The sequence below is a fragment of the Mizuhopecten yessoensis genome, unplaced genomic scaffold (genome assembly GCF_002113885.1).
Source record: "Mizuhopecten yessoensis strain PY_sf001 unplaced genomic scaffold, ASM211388v2 scaffold9535, whole genome shotgun sequence".
In the NCBI taxonomy this organism is placed as follows: Eukaryota; Metazoa; Mollusca; class Bivalvia; order Pectinida; family Pectinidae; genus Mizuhopecten; species Mizuhopecten yessoensis.
In genome coordinates, this window is record NW_018408096.1 from 102,092 (window position 1) to 129,952 (window position 27,861).

General features: G+C 33.4%; 1 protein-coding gene and 1 long non-coding RNA gene across 2 annotated transcripts; both read right to left on the minus strand.

The window, feature by feature from the left end:
- LOC110458290 lies at positions 1-27,019 on the minus strand. The gene is made up of 3 exons (XR_002463782.1): positions 26,898-27,019; positions 22,477-22,509; positions 1-696 (listed from the first exon to the last, which is right to left on the minus strand). It is a non-coding gene; the product is annotated as an uncharacterized LOC110458290 (long non-coding RNA).
- On the minus strand, positions 14,257-16,874 carry LOC110458289 (GTPase IMAP family member 7-like). Its single transcript, XM_021509928.1, has one exon. The coding sequence runs from the start codon at positions 16,839-16,841 to the stop codon at positions 15,675-15,677; it is 1,167 nt and encodes a 388-aa protein (XP_021365603.1). The 5' UTR covers positions 16,842-16,874; the 3' UTR covers positions 14,257-15,674.
- Positions 27,020-27,861: the final 842 nt, after the last annotated feature.

Consider the following 27,861-nt stretch of genomic DNA (forward strand, 5'->3'; position numbering starts at 1 on the left):
TCTATAGTGATTTGTTATATATTGATATTCAGCGTTAAGAGAGAAAAACCCGTGAACTATTATTCCCTATAACTGTATCTGTGCCTCAAATTACAGTTTCCGGAGAGCTACATTAACAATTTATACAAAATATATACAGGAAACGTTGGACACATCTCCAGCTAGTCGTCTTAGATAACTGTTAGTTTTCAAGCGACCATGGAGACGAGTTGCATTTATCAACTTTGTCGGTACCAGATGACAAATTAAAACCATTCAAAATATAAACATATGAAACGATAAATTATAACAAATAAAAATCTTATAATGTGCTGTTAAAGATGTTTCTTTCTCCACCAATTGGACACGTCAGTAAATTACAGCGGCCATTTTTCCTAGATCCGTTTTTTTCCTATCATTACATTATCTCAATATCTTGCGTTTCTTTGTTGTTCGACAGATGTTCAATACACATATGCAAATCGTTTCTGTTTCTTCTATCAAGAACTATAGTATTCATGGTGTCATCACTTATCTGAGGAAATATTTCAGAAATTCCCTGCTTTAAGTAGACCCCGTGTCTGGAAATTAGTTCCTCTTCCTCTTGTTCCTCTTCTTCAAGTTTTACTTCATATGGATCTTCTTCTTCTTCTTCTTCTTCTTCTTCGTCGTCGTCTTCTACTTCTTTACATTCTTTTTGGATTCCATATTTCTCATCTGTAACAAGAGCTGTACGAAATAATTAAAACACCCAACTCTATCTTTTGGGTTAACTTTTGACACAAAGGTCCTCAGTATCTTTGACAAGAGTATATTTGTCATAAGCAAGTTGTAAATTAATAACAGTTTTGAGTATAATTACTTGGCTTCAATAATATTCTATTGCACTATTAATTGTTATATTAGATACTACACGTCAGAGACTCCAGTTACATAAATTCAAATCGTTATTACGTTTAATATAATTATGGCAGGCATCACATTGTGTAACCGAGATTTTATATAAAAAAAACAAATTTCAGATTAATATATATTATTACTGAGCTTATCATTCAGAGCTTTATTGAAGATCATAGTGGCGTTACAATATGCATGACTTTGTCCTTACTTAGACAATATATAAACGCCGCCCTTTGTCAGTTTCTTTGTATTCGCAATACACTTAGTATAAGTATACAAAACAGGGTCAAACATTTTCTGTCGGTAGATGTCAGGACTATATCGTGTCAGTCTGCGGTCGGTCGGAATTACCATTTGTCACCGTAGGATAAATACGGCAGACCGTCGAAAAAGCCGCCACCTGTTGTCTTGCAACGTTTTACGCAACATATGGCCGCTGCATCCTTATACCGAATGCGAACAGACATACGTCATAACTATCGGGGCCAAGTTGTTCTAAACGTGATTAGATTAATCACTATTTAATGACAATTTTTCAACCTATAAAAATTTGGTCGATAAAATTGCGTTATTTTGCATGCAATTTTACTCTACTTGAATATTTACCATGTGGGAAATTTAATATACAGTGAGTTATAATGGTCGTGTGTTGTTGAAAGTACGCAAACAATGGACTTTTCGCTAATCACCGGTTAATCTTATCATTTTTTGAACACCTGGGCTGTTTGCCAATTAGGTGGGATCGATTATAGCGCATGTGACCAGTCAACTGTCGAAAGGTCTGTTTCTAACACCAGTTAATAATGTGACCAGTCAAACTGTCGTAGAGATGCATAAATTAGTGTGTTACGTTTAGTAATTTAAGAAGTTGAACAGTTTAAACTACTTATTATACAATTATATAGAGAGCTAGGTAAAAAGAAATGGCCTTCTGTTCAGTAGGGTGATACAAATGATATTCCCATTACGTTAACGCCTACATTCATACTGATACAATTCAAGTGAGAACAACAGTTTTTATGAACTTTTTTGGCAGGTACACGGAACCAAATCACCACATCAATCCCACTTTTTAATCACCGACAGACTAACATAATCCCTAGTCATAAATATATTCTATAAAAAGTGATTTAGATATGTTAAACAAATGTTAAATAAACTGATTTTAATACAAATCCTACTTCTTCTCTTCTTGATTTCTCTCTCAAACAAATAAAAATCCTCACCGTCTCTTGTAGTTTAAGTCTCCCTCGATAGTGTACACAAATTATATATGACTATGACTAAGTGTCTGTATATAGCATATTTGGCAAACCAAAACGCGGTTATTGCGTAAATCGGTTTCATCAAAACAATAAACGAAGCACATACGCATTGTGANTACACTTATAAAGACTGACTTTCAAACTAGTTAAATACTATCATAAAGTTATATCATTGTAGACTTGCTCAAGTAAATAAGCTGAAATATTGTTTAAACGAAAATTTTAAGAATAAAATCGAAAACTTAAGGGAAACATTCATATTTAAGTTAGTGTATCTTTCAGTGATGTATACACATTAAACAGTTGTTTTCTGCCCTGTCAGTCAACAGTTGAATTTTTCCAAAAGAGTTTGGACCCATCAGATGAAGTGTTTCCCGAGGTTGCAAATATTTTTGACTATTGTTCGATAAGGCATGAAACAATTGTTATGTTACTTGACTAACATGATCGATGAAAAAAAGTTAAGTAAATAACAATCTGCATTTACTAGCAGTACGCGTATACATTTCTTATCTTACCCTTAAAATTGTTTCATGGCTTATAGAGTCGCAGTTTTCAATTAAATGCAACACATTTTCATCGTTAATTTCTTCAAATCCTTCCATCACTAGACTACCTAGCGATTGTGGCGGCAGAACAACACAATGCATTCTACGTCATAACTATCGGGGCCAAGTTGTTCTAAACGTGATAAGATTAACCACTATTTAATGACAATTTTCAACCTATACAAAGGTCAATGAAATTGCGTTATTTTGTATGGAATTTTACTCTACTGAAGTATTTACCATATGGGAATGTTAATATGCAGTGAGTGATAATGGTCGTGTGTTGTTGAAAATACGCAAACAATGGAATTTTCGCTAACTATTGATGAATCTTATCATTTTTTGAACACCTGGGCTGTTTGCCAATTAGGTGGGATCGATTACAGCGCATGTGACCAGTCAGCAGTCGAAAGGTCTGTTTCTAACACTAGTTTAACACGTGACCGGGCAACAGTCGTACTCTTGCAAACACCAGTTTATCACGTGACCAGTCAAACTGTCGTAGAGATACAGAAATAAGTGTGTTATGTTTAGTAATTTAAGAAGTAAAACAGTTTAAACAACTCATTATACAATTATATAGAGAGCCGGGTAACAAGAAATGGCTTTCTGTTAAGGAGGGTGATAAAATGATATTTTCATTACGTTAACGCCTACATTCATATTGATACAATTCAAGTGTGAACAACAGTTTTTTATGTTTTTTATTTTTACAAGTACACAGGACCAAATCACCACATCAATCCCACTTTTTAATCACCGACTGACTAACATAATCTCTAGTCATAAATTTATTCTATAAAAAGTAATTTTGACATATACAAAAAAGTGTTCAATACACTGATTTTAATCTAAATCCTATTCTCCTCTTCTTGTTTTCTCTCTCAAAGAAAAAAATACTCACTGTCTCTTGTAGTTTAAGTCTCTCTCGATAATGTACAGAGATTAGATATAACTATGACTGATTTTCTGTATATAGCATATTTGGCAAACCAAAACGCGGTTATTGCGTGACTCGGTTTATCAAAACAATAAACGAAGCACATACGCATTATGATCATGCATACCACCTGTCTACAAACGATACCTATACAGTACTTGGATATATCGTTTACTATTTTAAGTTAAAAATAAATCTAGACTTTTCTTAACAATTAAGAAAGGTAGAAGGTAGAAATGATTCCAAAATAATAAAAGTGGTCAGGAAAATATAATTCGACGCCACAATCATATTGTATTGTATACGTACCTATTTTAGTGCTATTCTACTTTAGGCACTTTAAACAGTTGCTTATTTTCGACTTCGTTCATTGAAATTTCCATATATAATTTATATTGCATATCTTGTTAGTGGATCATTTCATCAATGTGCTAATTTAAAAAAAAAACAATGATACGCTGAAATTTGTGTCAACTTTTAAATAAATACTTTTTTGTCAATTCAACTATATGGCTAGTACAGTATATGAAAAGAAGCAGAAACAAAACAATGAGAATAAGACCAGGAAGTAAAGAACACCATCAATGTTGATCCTTTTGGAGGCGTTCAGGTTTCACTGGATACAAAACTCATTAACAGTTACCTGGTTTATCACCTCTTCATGTTTATTCTCAATACTATTTCATGTTCTGGCTACGAATCGCATACCTCATCCGTAAACGACCAGTGTTATTCAGGGTCGTTGTTATGACTGTTTGGTCTATTGATAGCAACACGTACTAATGATGTAAACATTAATATGAAGTGACCTTCCCGGAATTGAAATGAAAGTATAATAATTTCAAATCCTTGTGTTACAGCATACAGTGTACCGACTTAAAAAAAATAGTTCTCGTTTCTTTTTCTCCTTGTGCACACATCATTTTACTAAAAGTCGTCAAATGTCAGTTAAACATCTATAATTGATTTTCGTTTTACAGTAGATATATTTAACCTTTACTTAAATCTGTTCAAGAATGTTATGTATTCTTGTAGGTATTGTATTGCTTCTAATTTCAACAGGCATATCGTAACACGAAATACACACGAACAAATTCCACCGTTAATAGAAGACTTTAAACCACTGTACCTCATAGTGAGAGGAAATTAATCATTTGATGAAAATCAGGAAACCTTCACCGTTGGGGTTTGCTATGTAAAATACCATTCTGTAGGTGAACAATGCTGTACATAGGTAGCCCTTTGTTTTTATATGTTTGTATAACATGTATATGTATGCACGTGTATACGTAACGGGAATATACTTTTACAGTACAATGTTTCTTGAAGTTGAGATATGACATACACTCCATTATTTGGCAAACGCGTATGCGTCGTCGCCAGTAGTAATCGGTTCTAGTTAAGGCATTTAACAGTCAGACTTATACGGCCTTAACATTAGAATATGATTGATGCTTGTTGATGTTTACATTTAAGATAGTAGTTACATGCAGATCTGTTTAATATGTGGTGAAGATGATTAATTGAAATTTTCGTTTGGAAATAATCCTGTAGAATGAAAGTGTTTGGACCTACACGAGACTAACCTTAAAATAGAAAATGATATTAGCTGTTACGGCTAGTTTTGGGCACCTTACTTTAATCTTTTATATACTATTGCTCATAACTAGATAAAATATATAACACCAGTATGTGTATATACACCTCCTAACATCTCCCGGGATCTTACCAATTAGGTCTTACAATGACTATTTATCTGTATTAAAGACATTTTGCAAAACAATACGCGGTTAATTTGTCGAAGATAAAAGCGGTCACTATAACTACAATGTATGCAAATGAATACCATGCGTGTACAAGTCAATGATCGTCACAGGACTGTAACAGACTTTATTGATAAACTTTTAAAACATTTTTTACAGAACTCAACATACTTAACCATTTACGTTTTAGTAGTTAATTAATAAAGCCTGTTACTGTGATGTGTGGATGTTGTATTTAAAGTACACGCATTAACGTATGTGCATTGATAGTGTGCCCCGCTTGTATCGACGACGCATTAACCATGTATCGTTTTGCAAAATGCCCTAAATATAGATAAGTATTCATTGTCATACCTAGTTCGTAGGTCTCGGTAGGTGTTAGAAGGTGTATATACACAAACTGGAATCAGAGATTATTATCTAGTAATGAACTTTAGGAACTTGATTTTTTTATTTTTTTTATTTTAATACTAGTCTCATTTAGGTCGAAACAGTTTCATGCTACAGAATCATTTCCAAAGGTAAGACTCAATAAATCACTTGCACGAAATATTGAATAGATCTGCATGTTGAGTCTAACTACCAACAAACATCGTTCAGTTTCTAATTTTTGAGTCATTCATCTTCAACAGGCATATCTTAACACAAAAATACATACAAACAAAACCTGCAAACTGCTGTGCTTTATGGAAAAAAAGATTTAACCATTTGATGAAAATAAAGACACCTCAAGAAAGCTACACTGTATACAGTTCGGGTTTGTTATGCAAAAAGCCATACAGTATGTGAACATGTTTATATGAAGTCCGGTGGTGTTACATGTTACACTTTAAGGTTTCCAATGCAATATTCTGTAGTTGAGCTTTAGATGCGCTGTAATCTGTATTTTTAGCTATTAATGAAATATTTGAACAGGCTATGAGTGTTAACACAGTTAACATATTTTATAGAAAAGAATGATACCGGGCTACTGTCTTATACCAAACACAGCCCTATCTTTTCGACAAGTTTATAGATTTGGCAAAGGATTGTGAAATTTATTTTGAATTAAGATTACAAAACAATAATCTGTGTATATGTGTAATCAATATACACAGACAATGCTAATCTATGTATATGTGTAATCAGCAGCTTGCTTTACAATGTTAATCTGTGTATATGCGTAATCAGTTGTTTGCTTTACAATATTAATATATATATTGTGTAATCAGTTGTTTGCTTTACAATGTTAATCTGTGTATATGTGTAATCAGCAGCTTGCTTTACAATGTTAATCTATGTATATGTGTAATCAGTTGCTTTACAATGTTAATATGTGTATATGTGTAATCAGTAGCATGCTTTACAACGGTAATTTTTGTAATCAGGTGCTTTACAATGTTGATCTGTGTATATCTGTAATCAGTTGCTTTACAAGGCTAATCTATGTATATGTGTAATCAGTTGTTTGCTAAAAAATGTTAATATGTGTACTGTATAACATGAAATGTTCGTTGTTTATAAACATTCGTGGTTTTCGTGGAGGCTACGAAACCTCCCATGAACATTTCATGTTATACAGTATATGTTCGATCAGTCGCTTGCTTTACAGACTGCCTTGACTCTTGACTGGAAAGCATTTTTAATAGATCATATGTCAGTCTAGTATGACATTTTTGAACTTAGGCATTTCTCTACCAACGATATGAAACAGTATTTTCCTTTATAAGTTTGCCAAGAAAATAGCACGGCTTTTCAATGTAAACGGGTGAGTTATCGACCTGGCACTTCCACTTATAATTCTTTTTAATGTTGCCGATGTACAAAACGTAAAATGAAGCTGAATTATTTAAACCTAATAAGCTATTATTCGACCACGTGATCATTTTTCGGAAAACTACCTTTGTTCAGTTCTGCATCCACAATAATTGAAAAGTCGATGTCACATCCGAGTATTTATCGAGCCGAGTGATTTACTAACGTGACACTTTTCCTGGAAGATGTGATAAAATAAGGACCAAATTTTAAACTGGTTTTCAATTTCAATTTCAACAGATTTTATTGAATTTTTATATGTCAATTGGATTGAACATCAGGCTAGGCCTATTTAAGTCCTTTCCAAACTTATTTACAAACATTATATATTCGTTCATAACAATCCAATAAGACAGTGCAGGGGAGATAACTCCAATTTAGCTTGTGAAATGAACATCTTTCAACTATTATTCAATCATTTTCTGTTCATGTTTTGGATATTAACAATTAAATATATCATGTACATAACATCCTAAATAAAATCCAAGGGATACAGGCCAAAAAGTCCCTGTATATAAACACATTGACCAGTCAGCCACTGGATATATAGGATAAATTACCAAGAAATAAACAATTTGTAAAATTTCAGAATATGATATGGATTCATGTGGGAAAATGTAGTTATTATAATCTATTATTGGAGTTGATTCTCATAACATTTAGTTAACAAAGCACTATAGAATATTCATGTAACTATGAAATAGTTAGAACAGGTTATAAAGTAGTACACTCATAAATTCTATCCAGTCCAGCCGAATACCAGAAAATGTATATACACCAGTATCAATACTTATTAGCAGAGTGATAATGACACTATAAATAATAGCATCACTTTCAATGTAAAGTTTAGCTGTGAGTGAGATTACATATCAAGTCTATTAGCATGACAAATATAGTCAGATATACTTGGATATAAAATGGATATGCGTGCTGCATATTAAGCACCCACTTAATAGAGTTTTTAGATTAAAACGATCATGATTATCAGTTATACCATATTGAAACTTTTGGTAAGAAGCCTTATTGGTGTTTCGTTATAATATCACATTCTTTCATATAATTAAACTTATATATATATATTTAAAAATAACTTTTTCAACAATTTTGCTTAAACATGATGTAATAGATATTGGCCTATAGTTAGAGACATCATTTTGAGCACCCTTACCTTTGTATATTGTATTACTATTAGCTTTTTTCCAAGAAAGAGGTAAAATACCAGATTCAATAGTCTTATTACAAAGTAAAGTTAGAGGACATATTGGAGAAGGTGTTAATTTCTTTATTATCTTGGGTATCATGCCATTTGGGCCAGGACATTTTTTTTGTATCATTAAGTAAAAACAGTTGGTCTTTAATGTCCTCTTCAGATATAATAATATTGTCTAAAAGGAAGGGAAAAGTATTTTCATGGGAGGTCGGGGTAAGGGGTTCAAGATTTCAGAAGATTTATTTAGACATTCTGCTTTTTCAAATGAATGATGTATTAAGTTATTGTTTTCAGAAAGAGGAGGAAGACAATTTGATACATTATTTGAATTCATGACAGATCTAGCAATTCTCCACCAGGCACAGATTGGTCACAAAGCTTCTCTAACAAGGTCGACTACTTCATTTGTAGTCTCTCTGAAATTTTCCCAATTAATTGCAGTGTTGTTATTTACAGCTTTTTTATGTAATCTTTTTCTCTGTCTTATTGTTTGCCTAATTATATTCCTTATCCAAGGTTTATCATTAAGGCGAACAGTTATAATTATGGATCGTATACATTCTTCTACTTGATTATTAATAGAATCTGTTAAAAATGTAAACTCATTCGCGTCAAGATTACTTATTAGTATTTCTCAATTTATTTCGTTTAGAGCTCTATTCATTTTATCAAAATCTGCATTGTCATAGTTTAATATAGTTTTCTGGTAAGATGTTTGCTTAAATACAGAATATGAACAGGTACAATGAATAACAGAGTGATCACTGCGTATTGGTGTATTCACTGTATTATGTTTTATAAGATTAATATTATAAGTGAATAAGATATCAATAGCAGTGGCAGTAGTTTGTGTTATCCTGGTAGGTTTATTAATTAGATTTGTAAAGTTATATTTTACCATTAGTCTATTTAAATGGTGGTAAGTAGGTATATTCAACATATTTACATTTATGTCCCCAGTTATTATGATGTTAAGTGATGTGTTACATGCATTATCTAGAACATGGTCTAATTTATCCCAATATTCTACATTTGATTCAGGTCTATAAATACATCCTAATACACTTTTTTGCTTATTAAATAATACTTCAATTCATATCATTTTTATATAATTATGCTCAAGATCAATTCTTCTTCAGTATGTACTGTGTCTTTGTGATAAATAATTACTCCTCCCCCAGGTCCAGTTTTAAATTTCCATCAAGTCTGTGAAAGTTATGGGAATGGGAGTTAAGTGTTATTGTTAGCATCTGTTAGATCTCTCGGAACCAAACTTGATATTATTGAAGCAGAACTACATGAAAATGACATATTATCTCTTACTGAAACACACCTTTCTCCAAATATAAGTGATGATCACTTATATTTGGAGAAAGGTGTGTTTCAGTAAGAGATAATATGTCATTTTCATGTAGTTCTGCTTCAATAATATCAAGTTTGGTTCCGAGAGATCTAACAGTAAGATGTAAGATTTCTAGGTCACATTGGGGTCCTGTATTTAGTTCAATATCATTGCAAAGAAGTAATAACTTTTTAATGGTACATAAAGATATTCAATGTTTTTAAGTTTGAAAAAATGTGATTCATCAAAATGTAAACAATATGTACTGTAATAGCAGCTAGGGTATATAATTTTACCTGCAAATGCTATAATGAACAATGTGTTGATATAGTAATATTCCTCACAATAAAGATGTGTCCCAATAAATATAATAACGGTATTCTTATATTTATCCATTATCAAAGATAATCGAGTGGTAAACATTAGGACAAATCAATAGGTTTCTGGTGTAAACAACTTACGATAGGCATAATGACAATCTCTGGAATTCGACTGTGGACTGAGTGGACTTAGAGTAGTGTAAAACAGTACATTAAATGGAAAGAACAACAGAATAGGAAATAAAAATACCGTATGCAAGGCATAAACATCATCAAACTGATTCATTACCTTAACAAGCAATACGGGAACAACATGATTAGAGACAGCATGGTAAGACTAAATATAGATTTTAACTTCACAAACATAGTATTGAACACGATTTGGTTTGCCTTCAATTATGATGTACGCCCTTTCCAATCAGCACTATTTATATGTATTTTCATGATATATATCTGACATAGAGTATTTTGATTGAGAATATGATTATAATGGTAGTCCTATATTTGACATTTACATGTACAATAATCATGTGTAATTACTTGTAGAATGTTAATTAAGACTCAAATAATTCTGGTCATTATTTATGTTGAGAATAGTATAACAGTCAATAACAATACAGAATACAGACCTGCTAAATGGAAGGGATAGATCAAAAACATGTGATTTGTAAGACAGTATATGCACGTGTTTTTTCACGTTTGGCCAAGATACTTGCTGATGTCTGTTGTCAGTGCTTGATAACAAAAAACGTCAGGATCATTTTGACTATAAAATAATACTAAAATATGTATATACTACATCACCCCTACGGAATTTTTTATCCACTCACAAAATTATATACACTTTCGCTAGTACACGTACATGTACATGTATATATACATATGTGCACTTGACCATGTCTCATTACAGCATGAAAAAAAATGTCATGATAAAAATCTATTACATTTTATTTATTTATTTTTCATTCATGTTATATGCTTTGCAGTCCTAGTGAAACAACAGAAAATTTTCGCAATAACCTACTTGTTTTGTAACGTCCATTATAGCATTATTACTGAGATATGATCGGAATATTAGGTAATGAATCCAACCCCTGGTCAGTATAGTTACCTCCCTTTATCACATTGCAACATTGTTTTCTCACTGCATAGGCCTACTACATTGAAGTTGATAAAACAATGAAAATAAAACCGTTGAAAATATCAACCTTACATATACATGTATATTTAGAATATCATAATACAGCATTTTACAGCTGATAAGGAAAAGATCATTCGTTCAAACTGGGGAGTAGCCTGTTTTTTTAATTCATTTAATTCAGATTCTAGGGGAACTGCTACACTTTTTAATAATAATTTTGAATATCAAGTCTTGCAAGAAAGGAGGGACGTAAATGGTAATGTATTAGCCTTAGATATGCGAATTCAGGAGGAGAAAATAAATTTAATAACATTATATGTACCCAATACTGACAAACCGTCTTTTTATGATGACATTTTAATATAATAGAAGACATGGGAAATAATAAATATATATTGTGTGGAGACTTAAATGTGATTTCGATCCTAAATTAGATTGTAATAACTATAGAAATAAAAATAACCAAAAGGCAAGAAATAAGGTTTTGGAATTAAATGACGAATTTGGATTAATAGACACTTTTAGAGAAATGAACCCTGAGACCAAAAGATACACATGACGTAAGAAAACCCCACACAAACAAGCAAGATTAGATTATATCTTAATATCAGACAGTTTATTACCAATTCCACGTCTTCAATAATTGAACCAGGTTCAAGGGCAAAATGGATACGGGAGGGAGAAAAACCAACCAATTACTTTTGTAATTTAAAACCTCGCAACTATACTAGTAAAATTATTCCAAATATAACAAAAGATGATGGGACAATACTATCTGACCAAACTGAAATTTTAAAAGAAACTGAAAATTACTAAAGAACCTTATACAAAGAACACAATCCACATAAAAATGTTAATTTTGAATCACTTCTAGAATTATATACTGTACCCAAACTATCTGACAATGAATCATTAAATATAAAAGACCCACTTACTATAAATGAATCAACAAACACGCTTTAAAAAATGAAAAACAATAATAGCACCGGTTCCGATTGTTTTACAGTTGAATTTTAAAAAATATTTTGGAAGCAATTAGGACCATTTATTTTAAGATCACTAAATTACAGTCATAGTATATCGGAACTTTCAGAAACACAAAAACAGGGTATTAAAACTTGCATTCCTAAAGGTAATAAACCTCGTAATAAATTAAATAATTCTAAATAATATCTATGAATTAACATCTGGTGCAATAGCGGAACGATTCCAAAATGTTATAAGTGAATTATAATCAGTAATACCCAAACTGGTTTTATTCCTGGTAGGTACATAGGTGATGGGTTCAAAACAATCTTTAGATGAAACACTAAAAGCTCTTTAACTACTTTGCTAGTATTTCTGGACTAAAAATGAACTCTTCAAGACCCAGGTAGTATGCTTTGGCATCAAAAAATACAGTGAAAACAATTTTACTACAAATTTTGACTTAAAATGGGGATGTACACGCTTCACCCTATTAGGCATAGAATATAATGTAGACCTTTAAAGAATTATCAAACTGAATTTTGACAAAAAGCTTGCAAAACTGAAGTCTTTGATATCGGTCTGGAACAAAAGAGTACTTACATCAATAGGTAAACTAGTTGTTATCAAAACTCTACTAATATCTCAGTTTAATCATTTGTTTATATCACTTCCCAATCCTGATGACTTTTATATTAAACAAATTAACAATACATTGTACAATTTTCTATGGAATGGTAAACCTGATCAGGTAAAAACTATGAAGAAGGGAGGCTTAAAATGATACATCTAAAATCTTTCATAACTGCTCTTAGAGCAACTTGGATCAGACGAATATATAGTCAACTAGGAAATTCGGGTAATGTTGTAGAATCGTTATTTGATAAACAGAAATTAGCAAATCTTGGAATTGAGAAATTGAAAGAAATATCAAAAAATTGTAAAAATGTATTTTGGAAAGATGTTTTGGATGCCTGGTATAAAACTATCAATGCAAGCAATATATGCAAAAAAAAAATCCCATATGGTTTAACAGTGAAATAAAAATTGATCGAAAAGTTAGTTTTGATAATACATGGTCCAAAAAAGGGGTACATTTTATCTACAACATTATCAAAAAAGATAGATCTTTATACAGCTTTGAAGAATTTTGTGAAAAATTTAACATTCGTGCTAATTTTTTAAGTTATCAGAGTCTGAAAAATGTTATAGGTCATTTCATAAGGAAAAACCAGCAAGCTTGCGATTCAGATTCAATTTTACTATCAGATATTTTTAACTTTTACTATGTACAATGTATTCATTTTGAGCATTTGTAATATGCTCCGTTTCTTTTCCATATATTTCATTGACGCATGTAATGCAAATACATTCATGAAATCTTTTAAAGACGTCGCAATTTCTAGACGTCCGCATTATGTGTACTTTGTTTACGACGTCATTGATTTTGACGTCTTAAGTATGTGTACTCCATTTATGACGTCACAAATAAATTTAAATCGCCTGAAGAGCCCCAAGATGGGCGAAAGCGCTAACCGATTATGCTAGTCTTCTTGTTTTGCTTTATTTATACATATATATATATATATTGTCAATTGATAGAACATCACTTATTATATAAGCTAGCTTTCCCTTTGTAGAGGCATATTATTGTCACATGTCATGATCCAAGAACGATAACACATACAATTTAGATAACACAATTTTTCTGAAGTAAATATTATCAGTATACTAGTAGTATGACGCATGCACGTTTTACAGTATAGGTTATGATAAAGAGATACATATTTGGAAAAATGAATTGACATGTATATTAAATATTCAGGTTTTACATTTTGTGATACCTAGATAATGTTGGTAGATTTTGTGTTCATAATCTATGTACATATATGTATGTATTCAATTGATGGAACATCAATAATTAGGCAAGGTAAGAATTTTCCACTGTAAAAGAATATTTGCAAATGTTTTAATCCAAGAACAACAGATATATATTACTAAGCTTTGGTGAAATAATTTCTGTTGTTATATTGATGATATAGTAAAATCATAAGTTATACATTTGTATCAAATAAGTTACTTATCTAATATATGTATAATTGGTTCAACACACATAGTCATAGGGTAAGATTTATACATTTATGTTACACATTTGACTTATTTTATATAAATAAAGAAAAAGAAACAAAACAAACAAATGACACATAATATGATCAGTTGATGTATTCATCAGGTCACTTATGATACGGGTGCCTGTTGTAGGATCTGTCACGGTTAGAAGCCAGCGTCCGTGGGTCTGGTTGTTTCTTTGGAGGGGAGTCGGGGTAGGATCCTAAACTCTTCAAGCTTGGTTACTTGGTATTTCTCTCCACTGTTATTTCTGATAACAATCCTACCATCTTGGATCCAGGTGCCGGATATGAGACCCTGTCTCTTGAGAAAGTGAGCCTTGGAGAATACAGATGTCCTAGCTCTGGTTAGTGCCTCGTTGATGAAGAGCTTATTAGATGCGGAGGGAGGTGTGGGTGATTATTCCTGGTCTTTCTTACTGAATACGGAAAATCTGGCATCATAAACGTTGGCACCAAGTGTGTTGTTGCACGAGTAAATAATTAACTGGTCAGTGTTCTCGTGTTCAGATTCTGGGATCCCCTTGAATTTCAAACAGTTGATAATAATGTTTCTTTGAACAGCGTATTGTTCATCAGCTGAGATACCACTTCCCGCACTAATTCTGGATCCCTTAGTTCACCTATAGTCTAAACACCCTTTTTAACATTAACTGATAGTCCTGTGGACATTGTTAAGGGCTGTAAATGTTATGTTCACAAATAATTTTCCGTTCAACTAAGGAAAAATGTCGGGAATCACGACGGTCAGTTCGCGAGCAAGTAAAATGTCTAAATTCTCACATCTGCATAAAATTTGGCATTATCAATCGAAGTGGCCTTTCACATACTACTTATCTTGTTCACAGAAGTCTTTTTAAACTTCAAGTGTCGTCAAAACATGCTATCTCTAACGCTGGTCTTGATAGTTTTGATTGTAGATTATAAACAATGCTGCTGATAGCTGTAGACATCGGAATACTTTTACAAATATAGAGTATTTAACTCATGCGACACAAAGTATCTAACAGTTTGCTATAAAACATGGTGGTTTCAATTAAAAAACGCGTTTGACGCAAAACGCTCGTGGATACTGTACCAACTTATGAGCAGGTTTATCGCACGGGCGTGTATTTTATATAAGCTATTGGTCAATCCAAAGATATCATGAAGAATATTTTGTATGTGACGTTTCGATGACTACTACGATATGTACACTGACACCTTCATTAGACAAATGACCAGTGAAACGTATGCACTCAAAGGTGTTAAATATGTACGAGTTGTCCACAAAATTGATGTCGATTCGGCTACACTGTACGCGTATGTACATGACCCAAGTCAAATAATAAAACAATGTTCGTGTTCCAAAGACGACTGTATGATATATTATAAATGTCACTTCTGTTCTGGGTACCAGTGGGGAAATAATTTCTGCATGCCCCATCCCGCAGCTCCTTTGATCAATGAAAATATCTCGCTTTGACTTGCTATTGAGATGTTAAAATTCACAACGATTGCGCATTTACGATCCAGGTCCTTTGATTGTTGAGTTATACGTCGGTCACGGTTTTGTAAGCACATCTGTTGCTGATGTTCGACATCTTCAACTTGTTCTTTGTATTGCTGAGCTTCTGTTTCGATGTTTTTAATTTTTTCCTCCATCACAGTCCATTCTTCATCTTTCAAACAGCTCTTATGCAGCTTTTCTTCCAAAATTTCCTTCTCTGTCGTGCTGTCGCGTATTTTTTGCTGCAATGAAATCTTTTCAGCATTCAAGCGGTCAAAGTCCATTTGGAATGCCTTGTTCAGCTGTTTTATCAATTCTTCTTTTTCTTTCTCCTTTTCTTGTTCTTTTTCACGCCTAATTTTATTTTCCCTTTCAAGACATTTCTTCTCAGCTGTTTTAAAGATCTCGTTGGTGTAGTGTTTGCCGTTATGATCCTTAACAAGGGCATTGATCATATTCATCAGATCCCTGGCATCGGTATCGCGAGACTTATTGTTCGCACAATTGTCGACAGCAACACAACGTTTGTTGCTTTTTTTCATAATTACTTTTAGCGGAGGTGGTATTGTCTGCAGGAACTCCTCAAACGACTGTTTTCTTTTTTCTAACGCATCTCTTCCTGTAAACACCAAGATCATATGGGCGAAGACGTCTTCTCCAAACATTTCAGCAAAGTGTTTGACAGTGTCGTTCTCCTCGGGAGTAAACCTCCCTGTCTGAAGAATCAGGAGAAAAACCTGAGGTCCAGGTAAGCATAGGCTAATACATTTGGCAATTTCTTGCAGGACTTGGTTATTTGGTGTAATTGTATCAAATACCCCCGGAGTATCGACTAGCAGAATTTCTTTTCCAAACCTTGTACCTCTAGCTTCTTGACACTTCTTTGTCACGGATGAACCCGATAACAAAGTCTCGAAGGCCTTTTTACCTAGAATTCTGTTACCCGAGGAGCTTTTTCCTGATCCAGTTTTACCGATCATAACAATGCGTAAAGCCTGTCTGTCGTCTTTAATGCTCAACTCTGTGAAAAACAAAATTAGCGTAACACGTGACATTAGTACTAATAGTACTTCTAAAGAAAATCGTGTTCATAGATTTGTAATTACTTTTCTGTTGTGCAAATTAAATCTATATGAATGGAAAACAAAAATGTTGTTGTTGTTCTAACTATTCATAATAGGAAGAACTGCTACACACGAACGTTCTCAATTCAAGCTGTTTGGATTATTTACCCCATACTGTTTGAGTCTGGGGACCAATCTTAGCATGAAACTATCAAACTAGAAATGTCCTCAGAATGTAGACTAAATACCCACCCCTATTCACAACCCTTGTATTATAAGTGGTCTGGAATAGGAGGAAATATGCAGTTGCAAAATTTCTGATGGCTCACGTACGATATAGCAAATTGCATAAAATCAAATGTCTAAGAAAAAATGCATGATAATATTTTCAAAAGATTGTTTGACACTTGATTTATATCCACTTGATGTTAGTGTTATGTGTAATAACTTTTGTTCAAATCGATTTATGAAGGAGTCGTGCGCACAACGTTGTTAAACGAAAGGCGAAACAACATAGATATGGAAAGTAATTTGACAGTAATTTGACAGAATGCAAGAGTTGTGTATCAAGTATTATTCAAATCGGTGCGGTACTTTGTCTGAACAAGATCTTTTAACAAAGGGGCATAACTCAGTGAATAAAGGAAGCTTAATATATTCCTTGATATGAATGATCTGGCACAATTACAGTTATAGCTCAAATTCTATTAATTCACCTTTGTTGATACCCTGTTAATGATTGATACAATAATTACTAATTAATATATTTATATGATGAAGCTTCAAAACAACTTGATCAAGGAAAAGAGGCAAGGATAGTATTTTGTGACATCAGCAAAGCTTTTGACAGGGTTTGGCACAGTGGATTGATTTACAAATTGAAGAAATATGGAATTTGTGACGACGTTTTGAACTGGATTCGTTGCTATCTTACTGATAGACAACAAAGGGTATTAGTAGATGGCTACAAGTCAAATTTACAAACATTAAAAGCTGGTGTACCCCAATGCTCGGTTCTTGGGCCTTATTTTTTTTAATATTTATCAATGACCTAGAAGATGAACTCCAATCCCATGTCAAACTCTTTGCTGATGACACTTCTCTTTACGTTTTGATAGATGGTGATGGCAGACATGCTGCAGATATTCTTAATGAGGATTTAAGGAGAATGTCTCTCTGGGCTGATAAATGGGGAATATCATTTAATCCAAGTAAAACTGAATCATTACTAATGTCTAATAAAAATAATTCTGAGACATCTCATCCAGATTTGGTATTCTCAAATAGTGTCGTTATAAATGTCAAAAATCATAAACATCTTGGTCTGCTTTTTAATAGTTGTGGATCATGGTCTGATCAAGTTAATTATATATATGGAAAAAGCTGTACAAAACTACAAATAATGCGAATGCTCAAACACAAGCTCGATAGAAAATCTCTTGAAATAATTTATAAATCTTTTATAAGACCAACACTTGAATATGCTTGTGCTGTGTGGAATAATTGCACCCAGGGTGAAAGTGACTTATTGGAATCAGTCCTATTAGAATGTCTCAGAATTATATCAGGTTTGAGAAGAGGTACAAGTCATAACTTAATATATAAGGAAGTTGGTGTAGATAAACTAAAAATAAGACGTGATAATTACCAATGTAAAGTATTTTTGATTCATTCAGATTTGCAGACGATCAAAGAACTACTTTGAATCGTGTATTTCATAAAAAAGTGACAGATTTATCCGTATATAAGATTGATTTGTTTCTGAAATTTATTGTTATGAAAATAACATCGTTTTATTCCAAGTACCTGTTCTGCCCATGCCAGATGACAACAGAAATTAGCCATATGCTTTCTTATGAATTCCACTTGTTGGCATGGTTACCTAAAGAGCGTGTATGCATATGCTTCTGTCAGTGTTAGACCATTTTGATTGACAGGTGGAAATATGTCAGTTGTAGCTTGATTAATGATTTATTATACTGATATGACATATACAAATGTAGGAGATGGGGTGACTGTTGTGTCATTTTGACATATTTCTAGTTTTTTCTGTATTTCACTCCCGACCAAGCAAGAGATACCACACTTAAGATCCGAGTGACTTCAGCACACAACACCAATGACGCGTAAGCCTGATCACCTCGACTGTTGTTATTGTTTAAGTCTGTATACTAAAACATTTAACGCGACTTTGTTCGGAAACTCATTATTGTGTTTACCCTTGATTAGCTTTGTTTCATTTTGTGGACCTTGCCGGAGTGATTACCAATTTCAATTGCAATGTAGCAATTTGAGAATATTAGAATTTTGAAACCCAAATTCTTACGACGGACGACAGACCGTTTGACCATGTGCATCAATGATGCAACTCTCAACAACACATAGTGGGTATCCATGCAATAAATATAGAGAAAACTAGAAATTGTCATAGGCAATTTGACGGGCTTTTCATGATTGCCAGCTACACCCTAATAGTGTCGTTACTTTGAGTAAGAAAATGTGCAGTTTTAATGTTCAATGAAAATTCAGTTATATAAAGTATGAGACACGAACTTGAGAAAATCTACAGTAGCTTATTAATTAGTAGTGGGGGATTCCTAGGAAACAAAATGACGTTAGAGAAAGAATGGATTAATATAGGCAGCTAATAGGTGGTGTTGTATCGGAAGGTAGTCCGTAGAAATCATATAGCCCTTCAACTATCTACATCATGTTAATGAATTGAAACTGACATTTTGTTTATAGCGGTTTTGTTTGCCATGCTAAAGATTGGCTGATGATACCCACTGCAGTAGAAATGTTAACTATCCATACTTTTAATCTATTGAGAGTGTGTAGTAATGATGAAGTATAACCAGCAGGTATTAGACTTGCTCAAGTTAGAAACGTTTCTCGGCGGTAAGATTTTGAGATCAAAGGAAATATTCAAAACAATTTAGGACGTTAACGGTTATCGTTACAAAAAACTGAAGACATCTTATTCATTGGGATGAAATCCCCTTTCGTCTGCAGAAAGACTTTTCAAAAGAAATTTCGAAATTTAAGTTGAAAAAATAATGGCCTTTGACCCATCAGGGTGGATCTTAATTTGACATTTTTTTTTCTGATAATAATTATATGAAAAAACATTAGCCCCAAACAATATCTGCACCTGATATAAGACATGAATGCTGTATAATCAAATGTTTTTGAGTAATGGCTAATTTAAGATTTTGACATACGACGTCATGGAAAATATCGCAATAACACCTTTCAATTATGACCTACAATACACATGAAAGATTTTAATCATATCTGCTACCAATCAAAAAGATAAGGACGTCAAAATCTCACGATTCTAATGGTGAAAAGCCCTAATAATAAGAACAACACTTTAGACCCTATGACCTACAATCCATCTTTCCGCTATGATTCTGCCTCAAAAATATTGACATAGAAAAAGATTGTTCAATACTACCTGCTTGTTTTGTAGATCAAAATATAAATCAAAGTACTGAGAGTACTGAAGCAAACACAAAATTGCACAAAAATGAAAAGTGTTTCTGTCTTTCACTTTTGAAATTATATTTAGAGTAGGTCAAGGTCATTTATTTGTGCATATGTTAAAGCCCTTCATTTTATATTAAATATCAAGGCTCTAGACCTGGTAGAATTTTAGAAGAATGTTTTTGAATTTGTTACACTGAAATAGCACATATGAAATTTGACCCCTAACTAACACAAAAGTTGGCCTGGTCAACTAAAATTGTTTCCTGCCGATAATATGTGGATTTGTGTCGTCCACATTATACCTAAATATTAAGGGATTATATCAACAAACAAAAATCGAAATGTTCTTGATTAAAGAAACTATAATTTTTTAGACATTTGACCATTGTGATCTTGAAAGTTATTAAAAAAAATGGGTCAAAAGGGGGAGCAGCCTCTCTTCAGCAACATTGGTCATTTTTGGAATGGCCACAGCACTGGATAGGCACAGATATAATGAGGGATATTACGTTTTTAGAGTTGGCAACCATAGTTTTGGCATTTTATTTGTGGGCAGGGCTGTTGTGGGATAAACGGATTGTGTTATGCATAGATAATGTTGCATTAGTGGCAGTTTAAAATAAAAAGTCATCAAAGTCACCTGGAATCATGAGTTTAGTGCGCCCTCTGGTTTTGTATGCAATGCTGAACAATATAAGATTTAAGGCACACCACATAGTGGGTGCAGAGAATGGTATAGCAGACAGTATTTCTCGTCAACAGTGGGCCCGTTTCCGACAATTGGCTTCAGGAGCAGACGAGAATCCATTCCCAGTCCCGGAGGCATTTCAGATATTGATTTGCGAAACGAAAGTTTAAGGCTGCTGGGCACTTCCCTGTCAGCTAGCACCAAGATGTTGTATGATACTGGGGTGCAGAAGTTTGAGGCTTTTCGGGTAGAATATGGCGTTGGATTAGTTATGTCATCGGAGCACGAGGAGACTTACAATATAGTGTAGGACACGTCCAGGAGAACTGTAACTCCCTCATGTTGCAGCAAAGATTTTTTTTGTGTGTAGTATATATAGGATCATTATTGTGTGAAACTGTGTGTGTGCGAGTGTAATTTGCTTATGTTGTACATAAATTGTAAATGTGTTTGCACTACTTGTATGTCAGGTAATTTTCCAGTTATTCATTCTTGTTTGGGGCAATTCTGTACATTTCTATTCTTTTTTCAAACCATGTCCTTTGTTTACTTCACGGAAGCTTCTGTGGATTAACCGTCTAGGTAAGTATCAGGGGAAAAGGCGAGAAAAGCTTAAACACGCGGGCAGTCTTTATGGTTAGGAAGTATATTTCCATGTTGTTTACTTGTAGTATGTTGGAAGTAGTCCTTTACATTGTTGTTGTACCTGTAGCTACCAACATGTCTTCACTACAATATCTTATTGCTCTTGGGAAGGAAATAAAGTATGAGGGAGTAGCTTTACAGGGGTTCGTCCGCGAGCAGCACGCTCACGCGAGAGATGAGCGAGAGAAGGAAAGAGCATTCCGATTTGAAATGGAGTAGAATAATCTACTGTAAGAACAGGCTAAGATAGCAGCTCGAGCGAAGGCACGAATGGAACAGGAGCACAAGTGGAAGCTTGAGATGCTACAAGCTGGAGGTGAAGAGGAGAATCCTAGGACTCGAACACCAAGAGATTCGTTTATTAAACGAGGACCAAGGCTACCAGCATTCGATGTGGCTCGCGACAATATGGATGCCTACCTACAGAGGTTTGAACGATATGCGAGAGGTACAGAGATGGGAGCGAGGCTATTGGGTAGCCAATATCAGTGCTTTGTTGCACTTACAAACATCTAGTTTCCTTCGGCATTAGTCGGGTACTTATAAACATTAAGTTTCATTTAGCATTAGTCGGGTACTTATAAACAACAAGTTTCACTCGGCATTAGTCGGGCACTTATAAACAACTTGTTTTCATCGATATCAGTTGGGCACTTATACACAACAAGTTTCCTTCGGCATTAGTGGGGACCAATAAAGTATAAACGTCTTGAATTTTGTATCTTGGCACTAAACATTGATTAGCATTCTGATAAATAAGTTCAATTAAGTGTTGATAAATTTGCCATCGTATGTGATACTTACTTTCAGGGTCTCCTTCAGATAAGTCAGCCATATCTGTATAAGTGAAAAAAAAGAGGTTATACCCTATGAACTATAGAAAACAAAATTTGTTTTGAGGATATACAAGGCATTTTAGTCCATCAGTGTTGCAACATTAGATCACTAAACCATTACACATTTATTATTTACAAATATGTAACTACACAAAGTAATTGATCAAGCATTATTGCATATTTAAATGTAATACATGATAGAAGTGCATTTTTGGATTTGCAAACACAACATTCAATGTAATTATTTCGTTTAATTATAATACAATATCAAGTTATGTAACATTAAATACTTTTAATTTAAAATGATTATTTATGCTGAGTCGACACAAGTACACTGTTCTTCGTCAGTAGAATGCAGTTGATAACGATTATAGACAGATGCAATGGTCATCATCACTATCTCATTATTGTTCTTATCAAGAAACCAGAATCGCACTTTCGTATGTCCTTTGTTGTTCCCATCGCCCTAAGGAACGGTTACGCATGTGTGGTCACGTCGGAGAGACCAGTTTTTGTTAACACAGCACCACCCGTTACATCGCGCACTAGATCTAACTGAACCTTTAGATACCTCACGCATAATGCGTGAGGTATCTAAAGGTTCAGTTAGATCTAATCAAATATCTTATCTTATCTTATCTTATCTTATCAAATACAACTCCTTAGTATAAATAATGTTAGAGAAAGTTGTCAAATTTAGAAGAAAAAAACATATTTATATTTAGCATTCAAGAGGGGTAAATATACGTTCATTATATATTGTAGTGTTTCATAACTTTAATGTGTTTAATACGTATATGTACATTGTTGAACATTATTTTATGTGAGTCACTCTCCTGTCCATTGGAACTATGTTTCGAGAGAATGTTATTATATGTATATGTGTATATACATATATCCCTAAGGGCTTTTGGTTAATAACGAATATAGCACTATGACCAATCTATATAATTCTTGCACTCTGAACTCCGCAATCCCAAGATGTCCCTGTACACCAAAACTGGTTACTTCAGGTAAAATAGTATAGAAGAAATGCCCCGGACAAACATTTACAAAAGTAAAGTCAAAGGTCAAGTCATAGGTCACAATGACCAAATTCTTGCACTCTGCCATCCCAAGATGTCTATTTACACCAAATCAGGTTACTGCAGGTGCAACAATATAGAAGATATGTCCCGGACAAACTTCTCCGGCGGAAGGACGGAAGGACGAAGTGCAACATTTGTTATCCATGAAATATACTTACTAACGATACATGAAACTATTCCCTGCGTTTATCTTGAAATACGCGAGTAAACTGTCATGCTAATTAATATATACATGTATGTTTGTTGTGTAAATACGTTTTAGATAGAGCATTGGCTAAACAAGGGTTTCGTATATGTTGTTCAACTTGTGCCCTATCTCATTGCTAATAAATATTGGCAATAACATATGTTAAAATAATAAAAAAATGTTAAACATATAATGTGTTTGTTGTTGTTTATTGTTTGATTACCAAATTAACCGATTAATCAGTTACTTGGAGTAACCGGTTACCAACAGTTGACCGGTTTGACAACCCTGATACAAATAAAAGGTATACTATATGTATTGTCTTGCAAATTATAGTACCAAATCTATAAAACAACGCATTTAATTGTTTATGTGGATTAAACGACAGAGAAATACATAACAAATGTTTCCCTCACGCCTGAACGATTTTCTCAAACCATGTTACTTCATTCGGGGCCTCTCCAAAAGCTCTGTAAGACGCGTTGCACTGGGTTCCGAATTAATGCAACAGACGACAACAATGGCATTAACTCCTTATCGTGGTTACTTCTGTGTCTGTTGTATGAAAGTAGGCAAGTTTCAATAAGAGTTGCCTCAACTTAGTGTATACTTCCCTGATGATGTGTATTAATGTTGATCATGCGCACTACCAATACAAAAGTTACAAGCAGCCATCTTTGATAGTGTTGTACTTTGCTGACAGTGTCATTTTTCTATTTTGTTATAAGAAATAGTTTCATGCTATCGCCATCGCCTAGACTACTCTATGGGGACACAAATAATCATGCTTTCCCTACCACAAGGCCAGAAAATGTATAACACATACGTGTGTAACACACGGAGATAGGCGCACTTATCAGTAAACGTCTATAGGTCGATTTTATGTATCTACAGTGCATCTGCTTGACGTGTAAATATAAATAGATACATCCACTCTGCATTTGTATGGTGCAATATGTCTCCAGAGAGATGAGCAGAGCAAATACTTTTTTTAGTAAAATCATCTCATATGCTACATGGCCGTGTACAAATTCATCTTTATAAAAATGATTAAGATTATGAGAATGGTCATGCGAATATTCAGATCAACAATTAAAATCTGGGTTAATATATACATGTACACAATAAATGGAAAAAGTCGAAGAAAGGGCTCTAATTTGTTTTACGATGAACACGGAAATTTTGCAATAGATGTATTTAAAATCACAAATAACCAAACACCAACATACCTACATGCCCTTATCAACATAACAGAAAAGTCATACACATTCAGATATCACAACACAACAGATATACCAAATTACAAAGTATGGTAAACACTCAATTCGATCTGAAGCACCTAACATTTGGAATGCCCTACCAGACCACTTCAGAACAACAACTACACATAGGCTCACAATACAGTTTTATACATGCTTTTAGCTAAAGCTTACCTCTACTTATGTCACCTCTCTATTAGATAGTGATCATCTTTTTAATATGTTTTGCTAAATATTTATTGTGTAACTGTGCATGTCTTTTATGTGTCGGTTTTAATAGCTCAATAGAGCTGATGTTGTATTGTTTTTAATCATGACGTTAAATAAAACTTTTGATTAGATTTGATTTGATGTACATAACAAACATTGACCGTCAACAGGGGCGTGACACAGCTATAATCTGTTCATGATATTTGTTCACGATAAAGCACAATAGGGGCCCTCGTGTGATGTCATAGAGCAATTGATAAAATGATATTTACCTCTGTAAAGGACAAGCAAGTTTATCACTATATAACCAGCTTCCATCATATTGAAATATCACAAATACGTCATAACCTTAAATATACGACATCATCGTTTTGTTATTTTAATTCAATGGGTTATATATTTTTTTATTTTTTTTTTAAACTTGACAAACATTGTTAATTGATTTCGGTATCATTTTTAAATTTCACACTATATTAGCGTATATTCTGTTAATTTTCACTCTTTGCTATATTGGCATTGTATGTATATTTAACTTGATAGTGTTAATTCTAAGTCCTAAGTAATTCCTGTGTGATGTACAAGTATTAATTGTTAACTATGTCTATTTAACTATGTCGTTTATTTACTTATTCTAAATACTACTTATCTGTGATCACATTTATTGCTTTTCATACTAACACTATTCTTGTATATTTATTGTATCAAAAGTGTTATGTCCAGGGGCCCTTTGTAGAAAGGGGCTCCGAATCAATTAGAAATAGTTGATACTTGATACTTTCTTTTTCTGCCATAATATTTATTGCTTTTTATAAATATTTAAACCCTTGATAATAATGTATATGTGAATATCTCCCTGTACTTGTGATATAACGTGTTATTGTTATTTTACATATGTTTGTCGCAATAATATAGCTCTCAAGAGCTAACGATCTTTGTTTACGTGTATGCGACTTTAAATAAAGTATCCTGTACGATCATATATCAACAGGAGTGTTCTTCTCTCTCTCTCTCGTGATGATAATAATATCATAATATTTTGTGTACATTTAGAAACATGTTACCGAAAGTTTCCAATACCCATTTTTACACTAAAGATTGATTAGTAATATCAACTTTTATTTTAAATAGTGGTTGTACAAATGTACTCCAGCTTGGCCGTCAGATTATTGCTGAGTGAGACACATGCCACGCCCCTGAATCACCTAACCTAACTGGTCCTTTGGAATTGTAAAAGTATCTATATTGCCGCAATCATCATTACCAAGGAAACATATTGTTAGTGTATAATCCTGCTACTGCTAAAATGTTTGTTTACATAATCGTTATCGCCTCAGGTAGCAAAACTTGAAGTTGACAAGACTATACTGAAGGCCTATGTCAGCTTGATTTTAAAGAGTTTGACTGATTCGTCCTTTTCGATTTTCTCCTAAACGTTCTCATTTCGAACAAATACAGTTAATATTACAGCACTTTAAAATAATTAAGACATGGTTTTAAAGTGGAACCATGTATATAGCTTATAAACTTTGTAATTCTACTTTCGTTAAGAGGCATATATGTCAAACGCTTACAAATCAATAAAATGTCCATTTCTCTCGCTCTCCCATGAACATGAGGTCTTAACATACAATGGATAGGCGCTTACCTTCGTCTTTCTCATCGGGTGAATACTATTTCTCATCCAGCACAGAGCTCATCAAATACACGGCAGTAGGCGGGACAAAATTAATTAATCGTTTCCTAGTATTTGACAAGGACTGTGATTGGTTCAAACCGCTCAGGTGCTTTAAACACTAAATTTGTGGAAATCAACATAGATATTTTTAGAAAAGCGATAGAGCTGATAGAATTATAAATATAGGCACAGATTACGTTTTTACGGAAGCCAGTTAGTGCCACATGAATCAAAAACATAAAAGTCGTAATTACGACATATCTTTCCGTAATTACGACTTAAATATCTCGTAATTACGACTTAGTATGTCGTAATTACGACTCAGTATGTCGTAATTACGACTTTTTTTATGTCGTAATTACGACTTATTTATCTCGTAACCACGACTTAGCTATCTCGTAGATGGTATGGTGTTCATAGAACGATGTGCTATCCGTGGAACGGTTGTTAGGGTTTTTTGCTGTCATTACTTGAAGGTGAGTACATCGATTGAGTTGCACTTTTATGGATGGATAGTGGTTTAAAAGCTTCATTAAGGATATTTATAATGACGTGAACAAACTTTCAAAAGTATTCGATAGGAACACTAGTGAAAGTGTTATTGTTTTATCTGTGGAGGGACAGCGAAAAATCCAAATACCACAACCATAACATATAGGCCGATGTACCAATTGGATTTGTACAATAGGCAAAAGATGTCAATAAAAGGGTGTTAAATGTGTCAAAGTGCAAACGAATACATGTCTGAAGATACATGGAGTACACACTTAATATAAAAATGAGTACATGCCCCCAAAACTAGCACATGAAACAGAATATCATTCTACAAATAATCTTTTGAGCAAAGAAGTCTAATGGGTTTTTTTCGGGAGTGTTTGGCTTGAAAAATGCTTCGAAATGCACCCTTAAATACCGTGAAAAATCAAGGCGCCTT

Bases quoted from the DNA above. Each gene is read 5' to 3' on its own strand.
- LOC110458289 (XM_021509928.1), bottom strand. From the start codon at position 16,841: ATGTCACGTGTTACGCTAATTTTGTTTTTCACAGAGTTGAGCATTAAA.